Source organism: Lepisma saccharinum, chromosome 16 (genome assembly GCF_977018435.1).
Source record: "Lepisma saccharinum chromosome 16, izLepSacc3.1, whole genome shotgun sequence".
Taxonomy (NCBI): Eukaryota; Metazoa; Arthropoda; class Insecta; order Zygentoma; family Lepismatidae; genus Lepisma; species Lepisma saccharinum.
In genome coordinates this window covers 17,097,415-17,119,837 of record NC_139244.1, presented here as the reverse complement: position 1 = coordinate 17,119,837, position 22,423 = coordinate 17,097,415, and the positions used below count along the sequence as shown (strand labels likewise).

The 22,423-nt window shown below is 42.5% G+C and overlaps 1 protein-coding gene across 2 annotated transcripts in view; it reads left to right on the top strand.

The window, feature by feature from the left end:
- The first annotated feature begins 247 nt into the window (after positions 1–247).
- The window catches only part of Clbn (Nuclear export mediator factor NEMF homolog Clbn), a 94,156-nt gene continuing 71,980 nt past the window's right edge, over positions 248–22,423 (top strand). The window contains exon 1 of one of the 2 annotated variants that reach the window (XM_083137778.1): positions 248–336. In XM_083137778.1, coding sequence (XP_082993904.1) covers positions 294–336 — 43 coding nt within the window. In that variant the 5' untranslated portion in view covers positions 248–293. The remainder of the gene's footprint in view (positions 337–22,423) is intronic. The other variant, XM_083137777.1, reaches the window with a different exon arrangement.

The window sequence follows — 22,423 nt, the reverse complement described above, 5'->3', positions numbered from 1 at the left end:
TCATTAATGTCGTCGCAGAGAAAGCTGTCATTTTCCCCACAATTGACGCATGCGTTCACGAGACGCCTCTGTTGTAAGGTAAGTGACAAAGGTACAGTGTCTCAAAACTCGTATTTGCCTTTCAGCAGCGGAAGAGCTTTATTTAGTGCGTGATAAGTGCTATTCGCCGGGAGTGGCTGGCTTCGGTGCTCTGTGTTCGCTTCACCTAGTGACCATGGGGGCTGGCATCGCGTGAATTGGTGGGGACGAACCCACGAGTAAAATGACGCCGCCGAAAACCGAACCACTTGAAGATGGACCACAGGGAGATTCCTGGACGGACGTGGACTGGATACGGTGAGAACCTTTATGCTTTCTTTCTTTCTGTGTTCATTTGTTGTTTTGGTTTCATTGCCTCGTTATGCGAGTTCGCGAAAAAGTACGAATAACATTTATCGGGTATGTCTCTGCGATAGCAGTTTACCAGGCAACGGCTTTCATTGCGCTTTAGCACCTAATCGCCGCTACTGTATGCTAGGATCTATAATGATAATAATAAATTTCCTATTATTGACAATTAGTAATAGTAGTTTATTATTGTAGTCAATTATTTTCGATTGATTGTGATTTTAAGTTAGCTATGAGTTGGTCATTGGGCTAGAGATAGTTCGAGATGATTCGTCGACTACAAAACGGAACATTTCTACAGATTTCTTGCCATGAAATGCTCGTCACGAGGTAAACTGAGAAGAAAAAAGATTGAAGAGAAGAGAGTGTGATTGGAAAAGCATGTCCCTGGACAGAGAAAAAGATCTGGATATAATTTCATTTTTAATTTCAGAAAATATTGTCCCTTGCAGTGAATTTCTCAAGTTTGCAAATTACACTACATTTTTCCACATGCCAAATACAGAGTGCTAGGTGCCACCCAAGCTCACTCACATTGTACTAGGTTTAGCATTATTATGCCAGGGTTGTCATCGCAACATAGAAAGGTTGCCAGCGCCGACAAGCGGAAGCAAGCCGAAGGAAAAGTCGCCAGTACCCACACACAAATGAAGTAGGCGCTGACAAGCAGACAAGAATGTTTTGAACATTTATATCCGATGCGTGTGGGACGACCTGACAAACAAGTAACTAGTCATTCTTTATTGGGGCTTGGTAGAGTTGAGTTTTTAAGTCCACTTTATGCTAATCGGAATGGTCGTACAGTGAAAATTGGGATCTGAACCACTATGTACTTCCACCGGCAGCATGGGGGCTTGGTTATTCGTGGCAGTTTCCCCAATTTATTATGTAAGGACCCTACGTGGTTGCCACATTATATTGAACTAATAGGTAACGATTCTGCGTGGTCATCATATTTCAGACTTAATATGTCGGCTAAGTGATCAAAATTAAGTCATGTGCCTATTTTTACCTGCACACTTACAAGCCTTTGAAGTCCAACTGCACTATGCGCGCGAGTCATGAGCTAACTCAATGACTATTCCCATAGGTCTGTCTCTCTGGGCCTCGATTCAAGTCTCGAAGATTCAAGTCTCGTTTTGTATGAATAACGGTATAGTCGACGTGCTAGCTTCGTTAACGACCGGCTGGCTTTGGAGTCGACGGAGCGCGCTCACCAGCTACAACAATCACATTCAACGCACAGTGTTGCCACATCTACTCTCCAGCTGCGAAAGGAGAAAGGTCTCCACATTGAAGTTGCAAAACGAAAAATTGACACTACAGCAACAGCGTACCCGCAGTCATGTGACTGAGACTCCACGTGGAGTAGACGATCAGAATGACAGCTGCGCCCATTGGCTGAAGGTTGAGTGTGATTGGACGAAAACAACTCGCCCGCTGTTTAACCTCACCCGCGTTCGTGGCGGCGGCTTTCTTCAGTTCTTGGACGTAAACGAAGTGAACGCGCGGACTATAACAGGTATATTAGTATACAACATAATCAGAGGCGAAGATATAGTACAAGCAATGCAAGCACTGCTTGCATAATTCGAATATCATTTAATGTACTTAATGTTCTAACAGTATTTAGTTTCCATCGCACTCGATTTCGCGAAAAAATGCGGCCGCAAACTCCCCCAGCAGCTCTGTAGCAAGCACCAGCCTCAATGCTTGCAGCCGTTCTGCGGGAAAATAAGGCCTCCGAAGGAGTCACATGGCGAAGCGTGAAATTCTGGTGGAACCCGTCCACAAAGCTTCTACAAAAAGCTGTGCTTTCCGAGCTTGCGTGATTCCCGAAAATAGCCGAGTTCAACCGAAAGCAGAAGGATTCATCTATGGGTACATTGCCAGCAAAAACTAGTAACGAATATTTGTCTTCATGAACACGTAAACAAGATCGCAAATATAATAATAATTGTTAGTCATAAAATAACTAAAAGAAGTTATTATCACTGTTCTAAATTCCATATATATCATATTATATTACAAATTATTTTAGATTTCGCGAAATGTAAAACGCGTAAAAAAAAGTTGACATTGGGAGTTGGGGCAGTGGAATTTCTGCACCCCCGTGAAGAGTTTTCTCAGGGAGGGAGGGAAGATTGGACGGACCTTGGAAAGCGCGTGGGATAGTGTGAGTGTTTGTTGCTTCGTGTTTTGTGCTGTGAATTTATCGGAATGAACGCGTATTTAGGAACGGTTGATGTGAAGTGCGGGTGTATTATTGAGCAATTGAAAATTGCTTCGTTTAGCTCGAGAGAGATAAGTGTTAAAATGAAAATCGTGGAAGGGGGTCGACCAACACCAAGAGTTTGAAATTTATTGTGGTGAGTACATCGTCTATGCATGTGTTTCTTTGCTTTGAAATGAATTTTTTATTGTTTGTGTTTAACTTTTTATTTAGTGTTTAAGTTACTCCAATGCGGTTTTTAGGGTGCCCAAAAATACTAAATTACATCATGCAGCGTAAAATAAACAAATGATTCCCATTTTTTTTTATCTAAATCGGTTTGGTCACCGTTTGACCATATTAAATAATAATGAACAAATAAAGGTACTAATAAGTAAGTAAGAAATTCCGTCTCCCTTTAGTCGTATGCGGAAAGTTCGCATATGCAAAACGTTTAATATCATATGAATAACGTTACCTGGATTTTTTTAAAAAAGTAAATGTGACGTTTGCGAATCATATGGTTTATTTTTAGTACAGTCACTTTATTACGATATTTTGACAAATCCAGCGACTGGGTAAATGAGGCTATAAACCTTGAATCTTTCCCCTCGGCATGTCGTTGTACTACATGTTTTGTTGTATTGAAACATTGCTTGCCTCCTTCGTAAGACTACGCTTCGCTACTGAACATAATAGGAAACAAAGATTGATGTATTGCAAAAGTTGCATTTGATGCATAAGCATGAGGGTATCCCCGAAAGTTTTGTGTAAATGTAATTGCCATTTTTGCGATTACTGCAATTTATATGGATTTGAAAAAATAGCATGTGTGATTTCGACTCTTCACATTAGTCTGAAGACAATATATCAAAATAACGTGGCTTCAGTTACATCGGCAATACAGAATACAGTAAGATGCATAAGTACCACCAAACAAATTGTCCACCACCATGTTTATTATCTTTGCTTTGTGTAATGAGACCTTCAAGTATTGCCACAAAATGCGAAATAAACCAATGACAGCCTCTGCACCTGCATGCCTAAATATCAACTCAGTAGAGTACTTTTGTGACTCCCACCACAACTCTGATTTCTTGACCAAACGACCACAAAAAGTTGAAAAACTCACTTTCTCTCCCCGTTCCGCGCCTCATTTATTACGCTGACGAGGTTTCACGGGCGCAAAAAGGCAGTGATGAGTGAAAGATGAGCTCTCATCCCCTCATCCTCTCATCTTCTTATTCTCTCATTCTCTTATTTTCTCATTCTCTTATTTTCTCATTCTCTCATCCTCTCATTCTCTCATCCTCTTATTCCCTTATCTTCTTATTCTCTCATTCTCTTATTTTTTGAAAGATGAGTGCACCTTATCGTAATTTTCCAAGTCCGGGACCCAAATGTTTATATATATCGTGATCTTCGTAAACCTCTCCTCTCATCTTCTCATCCTCTTATTCTCTCATTCTCTCATTCTTGAAAGATGAGTGCACCTTATCGTAATTTTCCAAGTCCGGGACCAAATGTTTATATATATCGTGACCTACGTAAACCTCTCTTCTCATCCTCTCATCTTCTTATTCTTCTCTCATCCTCTCATCCTCTCATCTTCTTATTCTCTCATTCTTTTATTTTCTCATTCTCTTATTTTCTCATTCTCTCATCCTCTCATTCTCTCATCCTCTTATTCTCTTATCTTCTTATTCTCTCATTCTCTTATTTTTTGAAAGATGAGTGCACCTTATCGTAATTTTCCAAGTCCGGGATCCAAATGTTTATATATATCGTGATCTTCGTAAACCTCTCCTCTCATCTTCTCATCCTCTTATTCTCTCATTCTCTCATTTTTGAAAGATGAGTGCACCTTATCGTAATTTTCCAAGTCCGGGACCAAATGTTTATATATATCGTGACCTACGTAAACCTCTCTTCTCATCCTCTCATCTTCTTATTCTTCTCTCATCCTCTCATCCTCTCATCCTCTCATTCTCTCATCCTCTTATTCTCTTATCTTCTTATTCTCTCATTCTCTTATTTTTTGAAAGATGAGTGCACCTTATCGTAATTTTCCAAGTCCGGGACCCAAATGTTTATATATAATTGTTGTTTTTTAGGATACCTGCCCCTATATAACCTCGCCAGGGATACATGGTAACGGCGAAATCATCACGAGTTTAGATTTGTACTGTGAATGTTGTCAAAAATTTAATCAATATTGTTTATTCTCGATGCTAGAGTCTTACATAAATTATTCTCTAAAAACAAAAATCGATAATCCTATGCCAAGCCCCCAAGGCATTCAGGCAATTTCTAATGTTCGCGTGGATAGCGACGCTCGGTAGAATTTTTCCTGTCCCCTGTGGAGCAATTGTGTTTCGTCGCTCAATGTAACATTTTCATCACGGACCAAACTATCCACAGCAACCCCTCCCCGAACCCATTCACCTTGCATCCTCTTTTGCCCGAAGAGATTCTATTTTTTTCAGCTTTCCCACGGTTCTGAATGAAGAATCCATCACATCCCCGATAACAATAGAATCAGAGGGGGATGTGGCGGAAGCAAACACAGCAGCATCTTTCGCTTTTTGAGTTTTATACTGGGAATCGTTTGTTTCACACACCACACCCTGACGGGGGGTGGAATAGAAACCGAGGGGAAATGATCGACAATACATACATGGGTGGAACTATCAACGTCCCGTTTATTGTTATTTGTCCCCCACAGGATATTGTGCGCATCGCAAAAGTTTTTGTTGAAAAAATATAGCATGAATAAATCAGTCAACAAGGGTTTTATTTGCTTATTGTGTTTTCACCAAAGAGAGTCGGGTGGAGTAGGAAGGAGAGAAGGAGAAAAAAGGAGAGGAGTTCCTATATAACCTACCAGTTTTTTTGTACGTCATTATCATAGTGAACGTCAATCGTGGCAGTTCAGTATTTTTTAATTTGTTTGTCTGGCAGTATACATATATATCATCGTGGAAGTTTTAGTGAGCTACAAGTTTTATTTTGAAGTCTCTCTATCTCTCTTGAAAGGTGAACGTCAATCGTGGCAGTTCAGTATTCTTAATTGTTTATCTGGCAGTATACATATATATCATCGTGGAAGTTTTAGTGAACTACAAGTTTTTATTTTGAAGTCTCTCTCCATCGTTCTTGAAAGGTAAGTTTTTATTTTCATGATATATTAATATTTTTTGTTTTACGTCTGACACACACATATTCAGAGGAGTCATAAAAAATTGACACACACTTACATGTCGCATATTTTTAACCTCCTACAACAGTGCACACACACATACATACATACATAGATACTGTTCGCGTCTAATATATATATGTGGAAGGAAAAAATATCCAACATTTTTCAACTTTTTTTTCCTTCTGTTTCAGTGCGCCTTCCACTACCACCACCACAACCCCCCCAAAAAAATTTCTCTGTATATATATATATAAATAACAGAGAGAAAAAATGGAACCGCAACCAGGTCCCTCCGGTCTTTGCGTGAAAGTGCTATGTTGCAACTGTGGAAAGTTGATTTCTAAACCTAACATTGCTAGGCATTTGAAAAAATGTCGTCTACCGGATCATGATGTCCTAGTCCCGCCGGCAAAGAAATCTCGCACTGATGGGCATGAATGCGGTGCTTTGAATAAAAGTGCACGCATCATGACGTATAAATCTGGAAGCGACGAAAAATGTGACTCGAGCATCTTCCTCGACAATGTGAAATCTCTGGTAGTCGATAAATTACGTGATTGCCTCGTCAATGTTGCAATTAAAATTCATCTCGTCTTGACCCTGCTGTATGAGAAAGTTGTCTCGTCCGAGTCAAGCACTTTCAGCTTTTACGTAGGGTGTGAAAGCTTACACGATGACAATAACGAGAATCTTGACGAGATAGTGACACGGCTATTTGAGCACTTGACACAAAAACAAGAAGAGTTTGAAGGTAGAGGAAGTGGATGGAGTCTTTGCGGTCACAACCACATGTTAGAACTTCGAGTCTGCAATTTCAAACCATTACGCAGCGCTCAAAAAAAAACAAAAAAACAAAAAAAGCAAAATGCAGTGTTGAACATACAAAGTAATGATCAGAAGAGTTTCCTATGGTCTGTCATCGCCGCATTACACCCAGCAAATAATGATAACCCCCAACGTCTGTCCAATTACAGAGGATACGAGGGAAGATACGAGAATATGATGAGAGGAATTTCCTATCCTGTGCCCCTGAATAAGATCAATCAATTTTTAAAAAACTATAGAGAGGAAAAAGGAGAATATATCGATATTTCTGTGTTTGGGGTTGAGGATTCCGACAATATTCGTGTCTTAAGACCTGCTAGAAGCCAGAATAATGTAATTCGACTCTTGCTTGTAGATGGGCGTTACAGTTTAATTCGGAATTTCTCAGGATTAGTAGGAAGACAGATCAGCAAGAATCGCGATAAGATCGAAATTTGCGATCGGTGTTTGAGAATTTTTCGCGGGGGTAAGAAGATGAGAGAACAGCACAAGTGTTTTGGCTCTGTGAATGCAGAACCTGAAGATGTCATGCCGGAACCCGGAACCAAGATGAAATTTCAGAAACACCAGGCTCTTCTCCACCATCCCGTCGTCCTTTATGCCGACTTTGAAAGCTTCCAAGTTCCCATGACGTCTTGCGACCCTGATCCCTCTACCTCAAGCACGACCCAAATTTTTCACCACGAGCCTTGCAGTTTCTCCATCTACGGAGAAAAATTGAATGATGTCATCTTGTATTGCGGACCCGATGCGGCAAAACATTTTGTTGAGAAGATAGCGGAATGCGCGAGAGAACTTGCACCCGGCCTGAAAGGCTCTTACGTTTCTCCACCTGCTCTCACAACAGAACAACAACAGAGACATGACGCGGCGACAAGATGCGAGGAGTGTAACCAGGCTTTCACCGCCGAAAATTACAAGGTCGTCCACCATAACCACCAGAATGGATTATTTCTAAGCACCATCTGTAATTCGTGCAATCTCAAGATTAAGGAGTCGCATTTTGTTGCCGTGTTTCTGCACTACACGGAGAAGTACGACACGCATCTCTTCGTCAAAGAGCTCCACAACATAACTTCTCGAATCAGCATTATTCCGAGAACGAGCGAGAAGTATATTACAGTGAGAGTGTGGATCCCTCTCGAAGAAGGAAAAAGTGTGGAAGTGCGAATCTTGGACTCTTACAATTTCCTGTCCTCCAGCCTCGCAAGCCTTGCATCTCAACTTGGCGACAAAGATCTTGTGGCCACCAAGCAAAAATGTTTTTTGGGGAGAGATGAGAATTTGAATCTGTTGCGTCGCAAGGGCGTCTACCCTTACGAGTACGTCAACAATTTCGACAAATTTGACGAGACGGAACTTCCACCCCGGGAGGTATTTTATTCTTCTCTCACGGAGGACGTCTGTTCCGAAGAGGACTACGAACACGCTCGTAGTGTATGGACGGCATTCAATTGCCAAACTTTTCGTGATTATCACGATCTTTATCTGAAATTGGACGTGACACTTCTGATGGATATTTTCGAATCGTTTCGTAAGAGATGCATCACGATATACAAGTTGGATCCTGCGTATTTCTTCACCACGCCGGGATTGACTTGGGAATCGATGATGAAATACACCAAGGTGGAACTGGGCCTCATCGCAGAGAAGGAACAGTATGCTTTCATGGAGAGTGCGATACGCGGTGGCATCGTCCAATGTCCCCGACGCCATGCTCAGGCAAACAATCCTCATACGCCTGGTTACGATGCATCGAAGCCCAACACCTATATTGTCTACTGGGATGTCAACAACCTGTACGGCCACTCCATGTCCCAGTGTCTTCCCATCAGCGACTACGCGTGGATGACCGAAGAGGAACTCTCCTGCGAGGATTTTCTCAACTGGAGCGAAGATAACGAATGGGGCTGTTTCTTGGAAGTGGATCTCGATTATCCCGAAACACTTCACGAGAAACATCATGGATTGGCCCTGGCCCCCTCCAAAAAGAAGCCACCTGGAGGATCGGAGCCAAAACTCATACTAAGCATGGAGAACAAGCGGAATTACGTTCTGCACTACCGACTCCTCCAATTTTACATAAGTCACGGCTTGCAGTTGAAGAAAGTTCATAGAGGATTGAAGTTCCGACAGAGCAAGTGGCTCGAACCGTACATAGCCGAGAACACGCGACGCAGAGCGCAATCGACATCGCCTGCAGACAAGGATCTGTACAAACTGTTCAATAACGCCATCTACGGCAAGACGATGGAGAACGTGCGTAATTACATTGACGCAACGTTGGTCACGGACGAAAAGAAATTTGAAAAGATCGTCGCGTCCCCCTACTTCAAAAACTTCACTATTTTCGACGAGAATCTAGTATTCGTCGAGAGGAACAAGAAGCAAGTGATGCTCAACAAGCCGATTGCCATAGGTGCCACCGTCCTTGAACTATCAAAATTGCACATGTACCAATCGTACTACGATCAGTTTCAACCCTTTTATGGAGATAACATCCAAATATGCTACATTGATACGGATAGCTTCATTTTTCTAATCCAAACACCAAACCTTGAACATGATCTGACTAAGATGAAGCATCTGTTTGATTTTAGCAACTTACCATCAGGCCATCACTTACATTCGGCAGAAAACAAAATGACGATTGGAAAATACAAAGATGAAACGGCTGGTAATTACATCAGCGAATTTGCAGGGCTTCGTGCCAAAATGTACTGTGTAAAGATTACAGAAGAAAAAGAGATCAAGAAAGCGAAGGGGGTGGGAAAAATAAGTACCAGCAAATTTAGCATGCAAGACTACAAAGAATGCCTTTTTCATGGTAAAAGGCAACTCAGCACCGATCATCGCATTGCAAGTAAATTGCATGATTTGTACACGACGCGCGTAACCAAGGTGGCATTGGATGCAACGGACAACAAGTTACGTGTTCTCAATTGTCAAATCCACACGCGAGAGTGGGGGCACTACAATAAAAGCGATAAATGTGACGTGTGTTAACCGTAACCTCATAGCCATGAAGTCCGCTGTGTTTTTGAAGAAGAATAGCATAGGGAGGAAAAGAATGAAAGAGGGAGCCCTCGGGCGATGAAAAATAAGAGTTGAATTTAATGAGCCTCGGATTGGAGCGGGCTTAACAACATAATAACAGGTTGCAACTTTTCATCGCCCGAGGGCTCCCTCCTTCATTCTTTTCCTCTGTATGTTTTGAAGAATAGCAAAAAGCACGATGTGTTAAATAACTAACAAGGACAATGAATCTCTTTGGTTTTCGCAAACAAAACAACATGGAGACTGCACCGCAAAATTCCAATAGCCTCTTACCTTCCGTGTTATCTAAACTCAATGGTCTACTAACTGTACATCTTAATAGTATATGGACGGAAATAAATAACGATGTGGGCAAGATGTTTTATGTTTTTAATAACAATTTACATTTCTATGAAATTCCGATCGACGGGAAACTTCAAATCACCGTGAATCCGGAGAATACAGGCGAAATCAAAATTTCTACCGGCAAAAACATTTTTCGAATGAAGCACGACAAGATACTTTCTAACATTACGTACGATGTGTCTGCCGGAGATTACCTGTACGTGGAACTCCTCGGAGACTACGACAAACTTATTCCTCTCTTCGTAGAATTACGAATCGTCTATCCTATTATAAATAACCGTTAACCAAAAATGCCTAACGACATTTTCGGCAACACCAAGCGTGTGGACCATGCAGAAGAGATTCTCATGTTGGATATTCGAGTTAAGAAGTTGAGGACTGATTTGATCGCTTTGCAGGAAACCTTAAACAAAAGTTTAGAGTCGGAAATCGCTACGCTCCAAACGCAATGTCTCGACCCTATTCTGAAAATCGATTCCGAACTGAAAACGCTGATAAAAAATTATGTCGACGTACCTTCTTACGACAGCGTTCAAAATATACAGTTGAACGTGGATTCGCTTCAAAATGATTTGGCCAAATTACAACAATTTCAATCGAAAAATGAAGATTTGGAAAAATTGAAACTCGAAATCGAAGAACGAACTTCCGCAATAGAAAAGAATTTCTCTGAACTTCAAACTGTGGTGAACGATATAGACGCAGAACGCTTGCATGTCGTCGTTTCCAAATTACAAGAAGAATTCACCAGCACGTTGGAAGAAATTAAATCCAAGTTGCAGACTTTGGAAGATACAATGACGAACCTACCATCGTCGGACGAACTGCAGGTCATCGGTAAAAGCGTCGCGAACATAAAAATTCAACTGGAGGCTTATCAAGATTTCGAACACATTCAAACCACCATCGCTACGCTTCAGGCGTCTCTGGAGTTGATCAACGAAGAAATTAAAAATATTCACGCTGAAGCAAGTGTGTTGACGAGTATTCAGGACACGTTAAGCACAGTTCAGCAGAAGATCCAATATTTGGAAAATTTGAACGTCGAATCCAATCTTCCTCATTTTCATCACGTACTGGACAACATACAGGGTGACTTGGAATCGTTACGAACGAGCGTGCCTTCGAGCGAAGATTTGGAAAAATTGAAAACGGCGGTGACGGCACTATCCGATTCGAGTGACATCAAAAGTTCGTTGAGCGATCTCGAGAGTAAAGTGGCCAATCTCCCTACCTCCAAAGAATTACACGCTTTGAAAAGGAACATATCACGTATGCTGAAACGACTGGAAACGGAAACGACGAACGTGGAACAGATTCGAGACGAACTTGCTTCGCTGGTGTCGACGCTACCCACTTCGCAGAGCGTCGCCGACCTTCACACGCAGTTTACAGAGATGCGAAGCATCGTGAACGATCTTACCGAGAAGAGCTCGAAATTGAATCAAGTCGAGAACCTTCAGAACATTGTGGTCAACATCAGAGATCAAGTTGGAGTGCTGGAATCAACGCAGGAATCAACGCTGACCTCTTTCGGTGCCAAGTTGCAAGAACTCAACGAATGCTACAAGCAGTTGAACGTGGAAGTGAAAATCAAACCGTCATTTTCTACCGTAACGGATACCATAGTCGAGCATTTGGTGCCCGTACAAAACACACTGGGTCAGCTTCACAGCAACCTCGTTAGCATCGATACTAAATTCGCTAAACTGCATTCTCTGCAAGCCATCGAAATCAACAGCGTACCCAATCAACAGAGAATCTCCACCTTCGTCGAAGGTAACAAACTGTACATGCTACATCCTTATCATCCGTACTACAAGTTTCTCCTCGATGGTACGATTCAGATAAACGAATTTTCGTACTGGTCTCACGGCAGAAAAGCTAGCGTTCCCACCATGACTTTGATATCGAATCGTGGTGTCCAGAAAGCAGGAAACATTCCTCTGGCACGTTGGAACGAAACGCGCAACATATATGAAATACACGAAGACGAAGATCTCACCGTTTTCGACGTGAGTGCCGGCGATAAGCTGATCATTCAAAACACGAGCGAAGTGCCACCCTCTTTGAATCCCATCACGCTGGTGCTTCTCTTCAAACGTAATCTCTAAAAATAATAAAAATGTCTAGGCAGGCTATCGTCCAAGAATTGCATAAACCTGCACGCCGCAACTACAAACGTTTGGCTGTGGTAACCAAGGGAATCGACGACCTCTGGGAAAGCGACCTCGTCGAAATGAGTAGCGGCAAGTTAAAAAACGTGCATAAATTGAACAAGGGCAACAAGTACCTCCTCACCATCATAGACACATTTTCGAAATTCGCATGGGCTCTACCTTTGAAGGCGAAAACAGGAACGTGCGTCACGGAAGCATTCAAGACAATTTTTCGCGAAAGCGGCGGCAGACGACCTCGGTTTCTGCACACGGACAAAGGGAAGGAATTTTACAATGCCGTATTCCAAAAGTTTATTCGGAAACACAACGTTCAACATTACTCGACCTTCAGTGACGTCAAGGCCAGCATCGTGGAAAGATTCAATCGCACTCTGAAATCGCGCATGTGGTCACGCTTCACGCTTCAGGGAAGCTACAAGTGGGTCACTATTCTTCCGGAACTTGTTAACGACTATAATCACACACGGCACGCAACGATAGGCATGAAGCCAGCTGACGTTAGCAGGTCTGACGAGCAACGTTTAATTTCTAGCGTTTACTGTCCAAAATACACGCCCACGACAAAAAAGGCTAAATACAAAATTGGAGAACAGGTGAGGGTCAGTAAATTGAAGCGAACGTTCGACAGGGGTTTCACACGAAACTGGAGCACCGAACTTTTTACCGTGGTTCGAGTTCTACCCGGGAACCGTCACACGTATATAATAAAGGACAGTGGCGGTGAAATTTTATTGGGGCGCTTCTATGAAGAGGAACTCTCTAAAACTAAATACCCCGACACGTACCTTATTGAAAAAGTTTTGCGCAAGAGAGGCAACAAACTTTTGGTGAAATGGCTGGGACTTCCGGAAACAAGTTGGATCGATTCAAACGAAGTGATTCTATGAGTACGTGGAATGTTGTGAAACGTTTACCTAATTCGGAAAGTCAAACGAGAAAAAAAAAAAGAACGGCGAATTGCTTCCCGACAGCATCCGCTGTCTGATCGTAGGTCCTTCGGGGTGTGGGAAAACGACACTGCTCGTGGACAATTTTCTCCTCGCACCGAATTGGTTAGATTGGAAGAACAGGCACCTGTACGTGTTCTCGAAAAGTTTGGAGCAATTCAAATACCAGCAACTGATGAAACTGTACGATGGTCTGGACATTGCAACGTTCGCCTCGGAAATAAAACCACTTGACGATTGTCGTGAAAATTCAGTCGTTGTGTTCGACGACGCCATCCTGGAAAATCAAAATGAAATTCGCAACTTTTTCACGCAAGGTCGTCACAAAGGAATGGATTGCTTCTACCTAGCTCAAACGTTTTCCAAAATTCCAAAACAGTTAGTACGCGACAACGCTAATTTCATATGCTTGTTTCGTCAAGATCACACCAACCTCAAGCACGCATACGATGACTACGTAGGCGGAGACATGAACTACAATCAATTTTCGGAAGGCTGCTCTTCTTGCTGGAACGCTGACGATTTCGGATTCGTGACGATCGACATGACGAGGAAACCCAACGACGGAAAATACAGAAACAAAATCAACGACTTTCTAAACGTTGCAACGTTGTGAGAAACGACGTATATAAATAACGTCATGAGGAAACGAAAAATTGAAGACGAAAATCTCAAGCTTCGCGATTACCTCGCGAAACGCTTCAAAGGTTGGAAATCCGAGAATCGCGGATTCTACGAAGAGAAGAAACGTCAGGATCAACCTGTGATCGATGCCATCAGCGGTCTAGGTAAAGAAATTAAAAGTGTCACGGAACAAAATAAAAATTTGATTAATGAACTCGTACCGCTCGCAGCTAAAAGTTATGCTGTACCCACCCCCATTTCGAGCATTCCTTCGACGCCGTTCGAACTGAAGGATGCACCGGCACGACGTCGAGCCATTGGTAGCACGGCGTCTTCGGATAAAATCGAGTTGGGACCTTTGGCACGAGACTACCTGAGCACGGGGAAGTTCGACAAGGATGAAGTGTTCGGATTGTATCCCAGCATGGAAACCAACGAAGGCGGCGGTGTGGTGTGGAAGATTGGGAAATCGAAGGTAACCTTCGAAGGCAACGACATTAAAGTCAATTTAGGCGACAAGGATAGTTGGAACAGGTATCCGGGTACGGTGGGACTGTGGGAACTTGTTGCCAAAAAGCAGCCGAAAGATTACACCGACGAAGATTACCAAAGTTACAAGGAAATTCTGATCATGACGGATGCCTTGTACCAGAACAACGACGCCTCGCAGAATAGGGTGAAATCGAGCAGCGGCGAGAAGTACAGGAATCTCATCAAACCGATTTGGAACCAGGTCAAAACAGGCAGCGGCGTCAAACGCTACAACACGTTACCCAAAGAATTCGTTTGGGTGGACGACGTTAGGAAACTCGTGGACCGATTGTTGGTGATAGCCGGCGAGGAGAATGCAGGCAACCGTAATTTCTACAACGAGAAGGTTGGCATCGTGGACATGATCAGCACGAAACTTTCCAACTTCATCGTGAACGACGACAAGGGCATAGGTTACCTCATCAAAATCATCAACACGCTGCCTCCTAAATTTTGGAACGTGGCCGAAGGAAAGGGGCTTGTGAACGACATCATCAACAAGTTACCTTTCGAGATGCATTTACCTGGCTACCAGTACTGCGGACCGGGTACCAAACTCGAGAAAAGATTGGAGAGAGGAGACAAGGGTGTGAATCCGTTGGACGCCGCATGCAAAGATCACGACATTGCTTACAACACCACGCAGACGGATCTGGACGCACGTCACGAAGCAGACAGAAAGTTAGAGCACGCAGCTTTCGAAAGGTTCGTGAGCAGAGACGCATCGCTGGGTGAACGGGTCGCCGCACTAGGCACCACCATCGCCATGAACACGAAACAAAAATTGGGGTGGGGTATATAAATAACATACAGTAAAAAACAACATGGCTTGCATAACTGATTTGCCACCCGAACTACTATCTAAAATATTCAAAAAGATAGTAAACGGAGATGTTAATAAACTTCTAATCATAGCAAGAACAACGCCGGAATTTCGCATCCCTTGTGAAATGGTTCTCAAGGACCATCTTCGGGAGATCAGCGGCCTGAGGTGCAGTGATCTCAACATTCTGCTTTCGGCTGCAGGGGAAAAATTGGAGGAGAGGTCGGACGAACTAAACGAGGCGATGCAGGGAAGAAGACGGTATACTGATGATTGGTACAAGTCTATGCAGGAGAAGGAAGATATCACTACGCACATCCTCGCGTTCTCCGAAGCACGGACTTTCTTCCTCTGTTAAAAAATAATAATATATATATACGTGTCAAAAAAACTTGATATATAAATAACACACATCGTGAAAAAAAATAATCTTCGGTATATATAAATAACACACATCGTGAAAAAAAACAATTAAATTTCTCTAACACACACACTGAAATTTTTCTCTTCTTCGATATGACGACTGAAAAAATGAGTGAGCTCCAAGCATTAAAACAAATGCTAAATTTGTCAGTCGAGTATGTAAAAATTCGGGAATTGGAAGTCGACAAATCTTACACGATAACTTCCGGTTCAATCGTTTCTACCCAGTATGGTCCTAAGGTACGCCTGTTGCTCAACGCACAATACAGTCTATTTTTACCAGATCGATACGCTAACATGTTATCGGATGAGAAGCTATCTATTTTAATCGAGAACAAAACTCGAATCGTGTACAAGGGGACAAAGGAACTTTTTGGCAAGAAAACGAAGCACGTTATAGAATTTGTGTAACGACTGCGAGGCCTTGAAAATATATAAATAACATACCGTAAAAAACTACACAAGAAAAAATCTCAGAATATATATATAAATAACATACCGTGAAAATAACACATAGAGCATCAACATGAAGCCCAAGGGTGTCGTGTACCAGATACCATATTCGAATCTAAAAAATCTAGGTACCCTCGATGGGTTACTCACCAAGAAACAACGCGAGAAGAAACGTTCTTGCTTGTCGAAAGGACACGGAATGAAATTGCTGCTCAGCACACCTCAATTGAAAAGATTGCAGCGTTCGCGGAAACAGCAAAAGATCGGAGGTTTCATATTCAGCATCCCGGCCATCCTGGCAGCATTGGGGGCCGTTGGAAGTTTGGCCGGCGGAAGTGCCGCCATTGCGAAAACCGTCATCGACTCGAAGAAGAACAAGGCGGAATTGGAAGAACAGAAACGTCACAACCTGGCCATGGAGAAGAAGGGGAAAGGTATAACCAAAAAACAAAAAAGCAACCTCGATGCTTTGAAGAAATATAAAAAAAAGAAACAGAAGCACTCACCAACCGAGACATTGAATCTCTGATCGAACCGTTACAAATCAAACACTTCAGAGGAGTTTTTATGTCCGACTCGTTACCTTCAAGCGTCAAAAGAAGAGAATGTGGAGTAGTCAACTTGGACGGTCAAGAAAATCCAGGCACGCATTGGATATGTTACCACAAAAACGATAATGATAAAGCATTCGTTTTCGATTCTTTCGGAGGTGTTCCACCTACAAATTTAGTTCATTATCTGAAAACAAGCAAAACCTCCATATACTACAACGACGAACGCATTCAAGATTTCGGAGACGTGAACTGCGGTCATCTCTGCCTCTCCGTGCTCGCGTTTCTCTCTAAAATAAATAACCCTACGGTCGAAGATTTCCAGAAAGTACTGTGGAATCTGAAACAGCATCACTAGGATGGGCGTGTTCCATCTCACGAGCGAATCTTCAATCTTGAAACTCACGCTGCACGACGACATTGTCTATCCTAAATCCGTGGCTCTGCGTGCATTCTACAGCATGTACCTCATACCTAATGTTACGCAGCACAACAACAAAATTAGCGTCGGAAGCGAACACATCGTCGTCACGCCAGGACAATACAATCTTTCCACTTTGCAAGCTCAGTTACCCAAAGGCACGTACCTTTCTCAAAATTCGGTCACGCACAGAGTGGAAATCCTGTCGGCGACGGAGACCGTGGACCTGGGCACCATAGGAGAACTTTTAGGTTTCGAGAACAACACAAAACTCGAAGCTGGCATCAAGCACGTGGCAACAAACATTCCTAAATTTTTGGCCATAGAGACTCTGAACGTACACTGCAACGTGGCAGAAGGTATGATCACGAAATCCTCGGACGGATTGTTAGGAAGTCACAAGCAGACGGGAATCATAGCCACTTTCAAACCAAGTTCCGAATTCATGGAACCGATCATCTACACGCCCTCTTCGCCGATCTATTTTCCAGTATGTCGCAACCGCATAGACGACATAGAGTTGGTGGTGACGAACGAGAAAGGAGACGTGGTGGATTTCGCAGGTGCAACAACTACTGCCATCGTGGAGATCAACGTATAATAAATAACCATACATGTAAAATGGAGCAAATCGAAAGTTACGAATTGCAATCTTTCCCTCCCAACCGTCGCACGTTCGCCAATCTCAACGAGGCGAACAGGGAGATCGAATACGACGTTGACGTAGGCGATGGGTTCATTCATCCTCACAGAGCGGACCTCTACCTTCAATTCGACGTGGTGAAGAAAGAAAGCGGAGACACGTTTCCCGCAGCAGCAAACTTGATACTCGTAGACAACTTCGTGCCTCACCTGTTCTCGCAGGTGGAGGTGAGGAAACACAACACCGTCATCGACAGAATAGATTATCCAGGCATCACGTCGACGGCAGTGGGAACATTGAAATTATCCAAAACAGACGCAGCATACTATCAAGCAGGAGGATTCGAAGCCGGGACCAAAATATCGACGAGAAGTCACACGGTGCTCTTTCCCATGCGTCTGCTTCCAGGATTCTTCTCGGACTACAAGGAGATCATGTGGAAGGGAGGACTGAGAGTCACGTTTCGAAGAGCGGCCAACGACAACGACGCACTAATGCGATACGCTACTTTGGGCCCGGACGGCACCACGCCGATAGCCAACACTTTACCCGAAGCAGCGAAATGCGTCATCCACAGCATGGAATTGAGAATGCCGGTGGTGGAATACGAAACGAACTACGCCCTCAAGTACAAAGCGGAGATCTTGAAAAGTCCCCAGGTGCCGATTCACTTTCACGGTTACCAGTGCGTGCAAAAGATGGCGTCCGGAAGTCACATGGAATTCGACGTGACGACGCAGTTCAACAACATACAGTTCGACATGCCAGATTTCGTCGTAGTGCTCTTTCAGACCGGGAGGGACAAAAATCAGGAAAAAGATTCCAGCAAATTCGACGACTGCAAGATCAAGAACGTTTATCTGAAGAATGGACGCAATGAAGTGTTCCCGCGCGAGAATTACAATCTTGACGTGACCAAAAACGATTACCTCAAACTTTACGAAGCGTTTTCGGCTTACAAACGCGTGACCGAGGGAAGTGTGGACATGTACTACACGCCCAGCGAATTCAAAGCACGGAGACCCATGACCGTCATCAACACATCTAAGAGAAAGCAGGTGGTGGTCAACGATCGAACCAACATCAAGGTCGTCTGCGAGTTCCACGATGCCTTGCCCGAGGATACCCTATGCAGTGTCATCCTGATTGCAGAGAAGTCCTTCGCCTACGACGTGAAGAATGAGAGGGTCACAGAGCAGTTTTAACAAGTTTTTAACATCTTTTCTTGCATAATAAGAAATTTTCTGCACTAGCACAATCAGTTACAATAGCACAATACGAATTTCACTAGTTCAGATCAGTTACAAATGTCAATTTCATTAGCTATCAGCTACAATATCTTTTTTGCACTATAGCACGAGACAATCAGAAAATTTGCACAAAAAAATTTGTTGTTGTTTTTTACACGTGAAAATTAACAATAAAATTCTTTCTTTTTATCGTTTCAGATGCTGTCGAAACATCAAAAAAACATATACACACACACTAGAAAATAAGCATGCAACTTTATTTGTAACACACACACATACATTCTCCATCTTCATCAAGAAAATATTATAATAAACATAATCATTTTTATCTATCTCATAATAAAACTCTATATCAAATAACACTAGAGTCGTTAGTACACGTTGCATGCATTACGGAGGTCCTCTGTAGGGTTTCATGGAAGTTTGGGGGAAAAAAAAAACACGTGAAACTCTACAGAGGTGCGGTAATCTATAACCGCAGCCATTAGAAAACTTTTACAATTTTGGTTGGGCACCACGCACCCTGGCGAGGTTATAGGGGCCAGGCATCCATAAAAAACAACAATTATTATTTGTTTGCTTGTTTGTGTTACAATACATAAGCGCGCGTACGTATGTGTGTGGCACATCGTTCCCTCCCCGAGAGAGAGGTTTACGTAGGTCGCAATATATAAACATTTGGTCCCGGACTTGGAAAATTACGATAAAATACACTCATCTTTCAAAAATAAGAGGATGAGAGGAGAGGTTTACGAAGATCACGATATATATAAACATTTGGCTCCGGACTTGGAAAATTACGATAAGGTGCACTCATTTTTCAAAATGAGAAGATGAGAAGATGAGAGGAGAGGTTTACGTAGGTCGCAATATATAAACATTTGGTCCCGGACTTGGAAAATTACGATAAAATACACTCATCTTTCAAAAATAAGAGAATAAGAGAATAAGAAAATGAGAAGATGAGAGCGCGCGCGTGTGTATATGCCACATCCTCCCCCCCGAGAGAGAGGTTTACGAAGATCACCATATATAAACATTTGGCCCCGTTGATTCCAGCACTCCAACTTCATCTCTAATGTTGACGACAATATTCTAAAAGTAGAGAGAATGAGAGAATGAGAGAATGAGAGGATGAGAGAATAAGAAGATAAGGGAATAAGAGGATGAGAGAATGAGAGGATGAGAGAATGAGAAAATAAGAGAATGAGAAAATAAGAGAATGAGAGAATAAGAAGATGAGAGGATGAGGGGATGAGAGCTCATCTTTCACTCATCACTGCCTTTTTGCGCCCGTGAAACCTCGTCAGCGTAATAAATGAGGCGCGGAACGGGGAGAGAAAGTGAGTTTTTCAACTTTTTGTGGTCGTTTGGTCAAGAAATCAGAGTTGTGGTGGGAGTCACAAAAGTACTCTACTCAACTCCTTAAAGACACATAGGATGCGAGAAATAAATTATGAAACTAGTCATAGAAAATTTCCGGTCAATACTTTTGCATCCTACTATACATGGAAAAATCAAGCCGGCCCCCCTGACGGAGTGGTTAGCACATCGCGCTACGACGCCAGTTGTCCCGGGTTCGAATCCTGGCCTGGGCATGCATGTTTGTGAGTGTCCATTCATCAATTTCATCATGTCATCACTCATCCCCATCTTCGCAAATTAGCCAAAAGTGGAACAAAAAGCGAAGCAAATAAACAAAATGGAAAAATCAAACCGTAGACTATAAGCTGTGAGATTCGTGACTCAGATTGATAAAACAAGATTAACTAATAGAATATTATATTAGGGAACTACAGAGCACCATTCGGTACTAACCTTTTATCTTCCAGCATGGTTTGAATGGTTGCGATCAATTGATCTTTTGTAAGCGTTTTACTTAGAAGCATTTCGGCAAATCCTGCATTCACGGAGCGCCTCATGTTAAGTCGTTGATCACCAAAAAACGGCATGCCGAGCATTGGAACTCCATGGTATATCGCTTCTTGCGTGCTCAGCAGTCCACCATGGGTGATGAACAACTTCACGTTTGGATGAGCTGAAATAAAGATTTCCCATCAGCCTCCACGTCAATGATATGTTAAACATAAACTGCTATGGGTTGTATCAAACTTTGACGCAAGACACTGTACAACTCATAACAGTGGCCACTTTTGGTTTAGAAAAAAAAAACTTGATTGGAGGAAAAGATGACAAAATATACTGTAGGACTAACTGCTAGAAAGAAGATATAATCGCCTTTTCAGTCATATTTTCGCTTGTGCAATATTATGAACAGTTTTAACTTATTTAGTCTTTCCTCAAACTTTTCTAATTGTGAAGTGTGACGCTTAAATGTAATTGTAAAACTCGTAAAGACTGGAACTGCCTGCAAAGTATTAATTTCTGATTCTTCACATAGTTACTTCACTGATCGTTCATGAGCATAGTTTTCATTGCATGCTTTACATGTTTTTATTTAATATTTTTGTGTTTATAATTGCTCTTATACGACTAAATGGACTAACAATAAGAACTAATCCAATCCAGAAACGATGGATTGTTTCGAAAAATTCCCACTTGTCTCTGCCAGCAAGATTGTGAAACTCCTTTAGTTTCCCTTCTGCTCTTGAAAAGTTGTTGCCCGCGCTGCATTCGAGTTACTACCAGGACGTTGGCATTCCTGTCATTTTTTCAGGTAATCATCATTCATCCTCATAATCGCGATGAACCTCAAACAGGTGGAAAAGTTACATTAAATGACCTAAGTGAAAATCAGGAGCTCTGGGCTCGAATCCCGACAAAGGTATGGATATCTGGAGTTATTCTGTTTATATCCTATAATCATTCGTTCTCTTCATCCTTATGGTTAATCTAGCGTTTTAATTGCACAATATACAAGTAAAAAGATATACCGGGTGTCCGAGAAGTGTTTGTATGAAAACAAAAATTAACTGTATCCGCTATATGCAACATAGACATGAAAAAATAGTACCAAAATGTTCGGAAACTATTCAAGTTTTTTTTGTTTCAGATTTCTGTACCGTTGCAGTAGTGTAGCAGTGCCAGTGTCCAGCAAACCGGAAATGTACACAAATCAGAAAAAGGCTGAGTGTGTCCTGTGGTTTCACGAGAGCAGGTCACAAAAAACAGTGCAGAGACAGTTTCAAACATCGTGCGTATCTGGGGTAAACACCCCCCTCATGAGGTGAGGAAGTCGACCATGGGCAACCCGAAGGTGAACGTTTGGTGCGCGCTGCTGCATGACAGAATAATCGAACCATTCTTTTTCTGTGAGGACACCGTAACATCTGGAGTGTATCTCGACATGTTGCAATTGTTTGCTGTTCCTCAATTGCTAGAATACCACCCAGATGTTATCTTTCAACAAGACGGTGCACCGCCACATTGGAGTCTGGAGGTTCGTTCCTACCTTGAACAGACATTTCCTGGAAAATGGATTGGTCGAGATGGACCGACGGCGTGGCCTGAACGATCTCCAGACATAACCCCTTTAGATTTTTTCTATGGAGTTATGTGAAAGACAATGTCTACAGAACTCCTGCATCC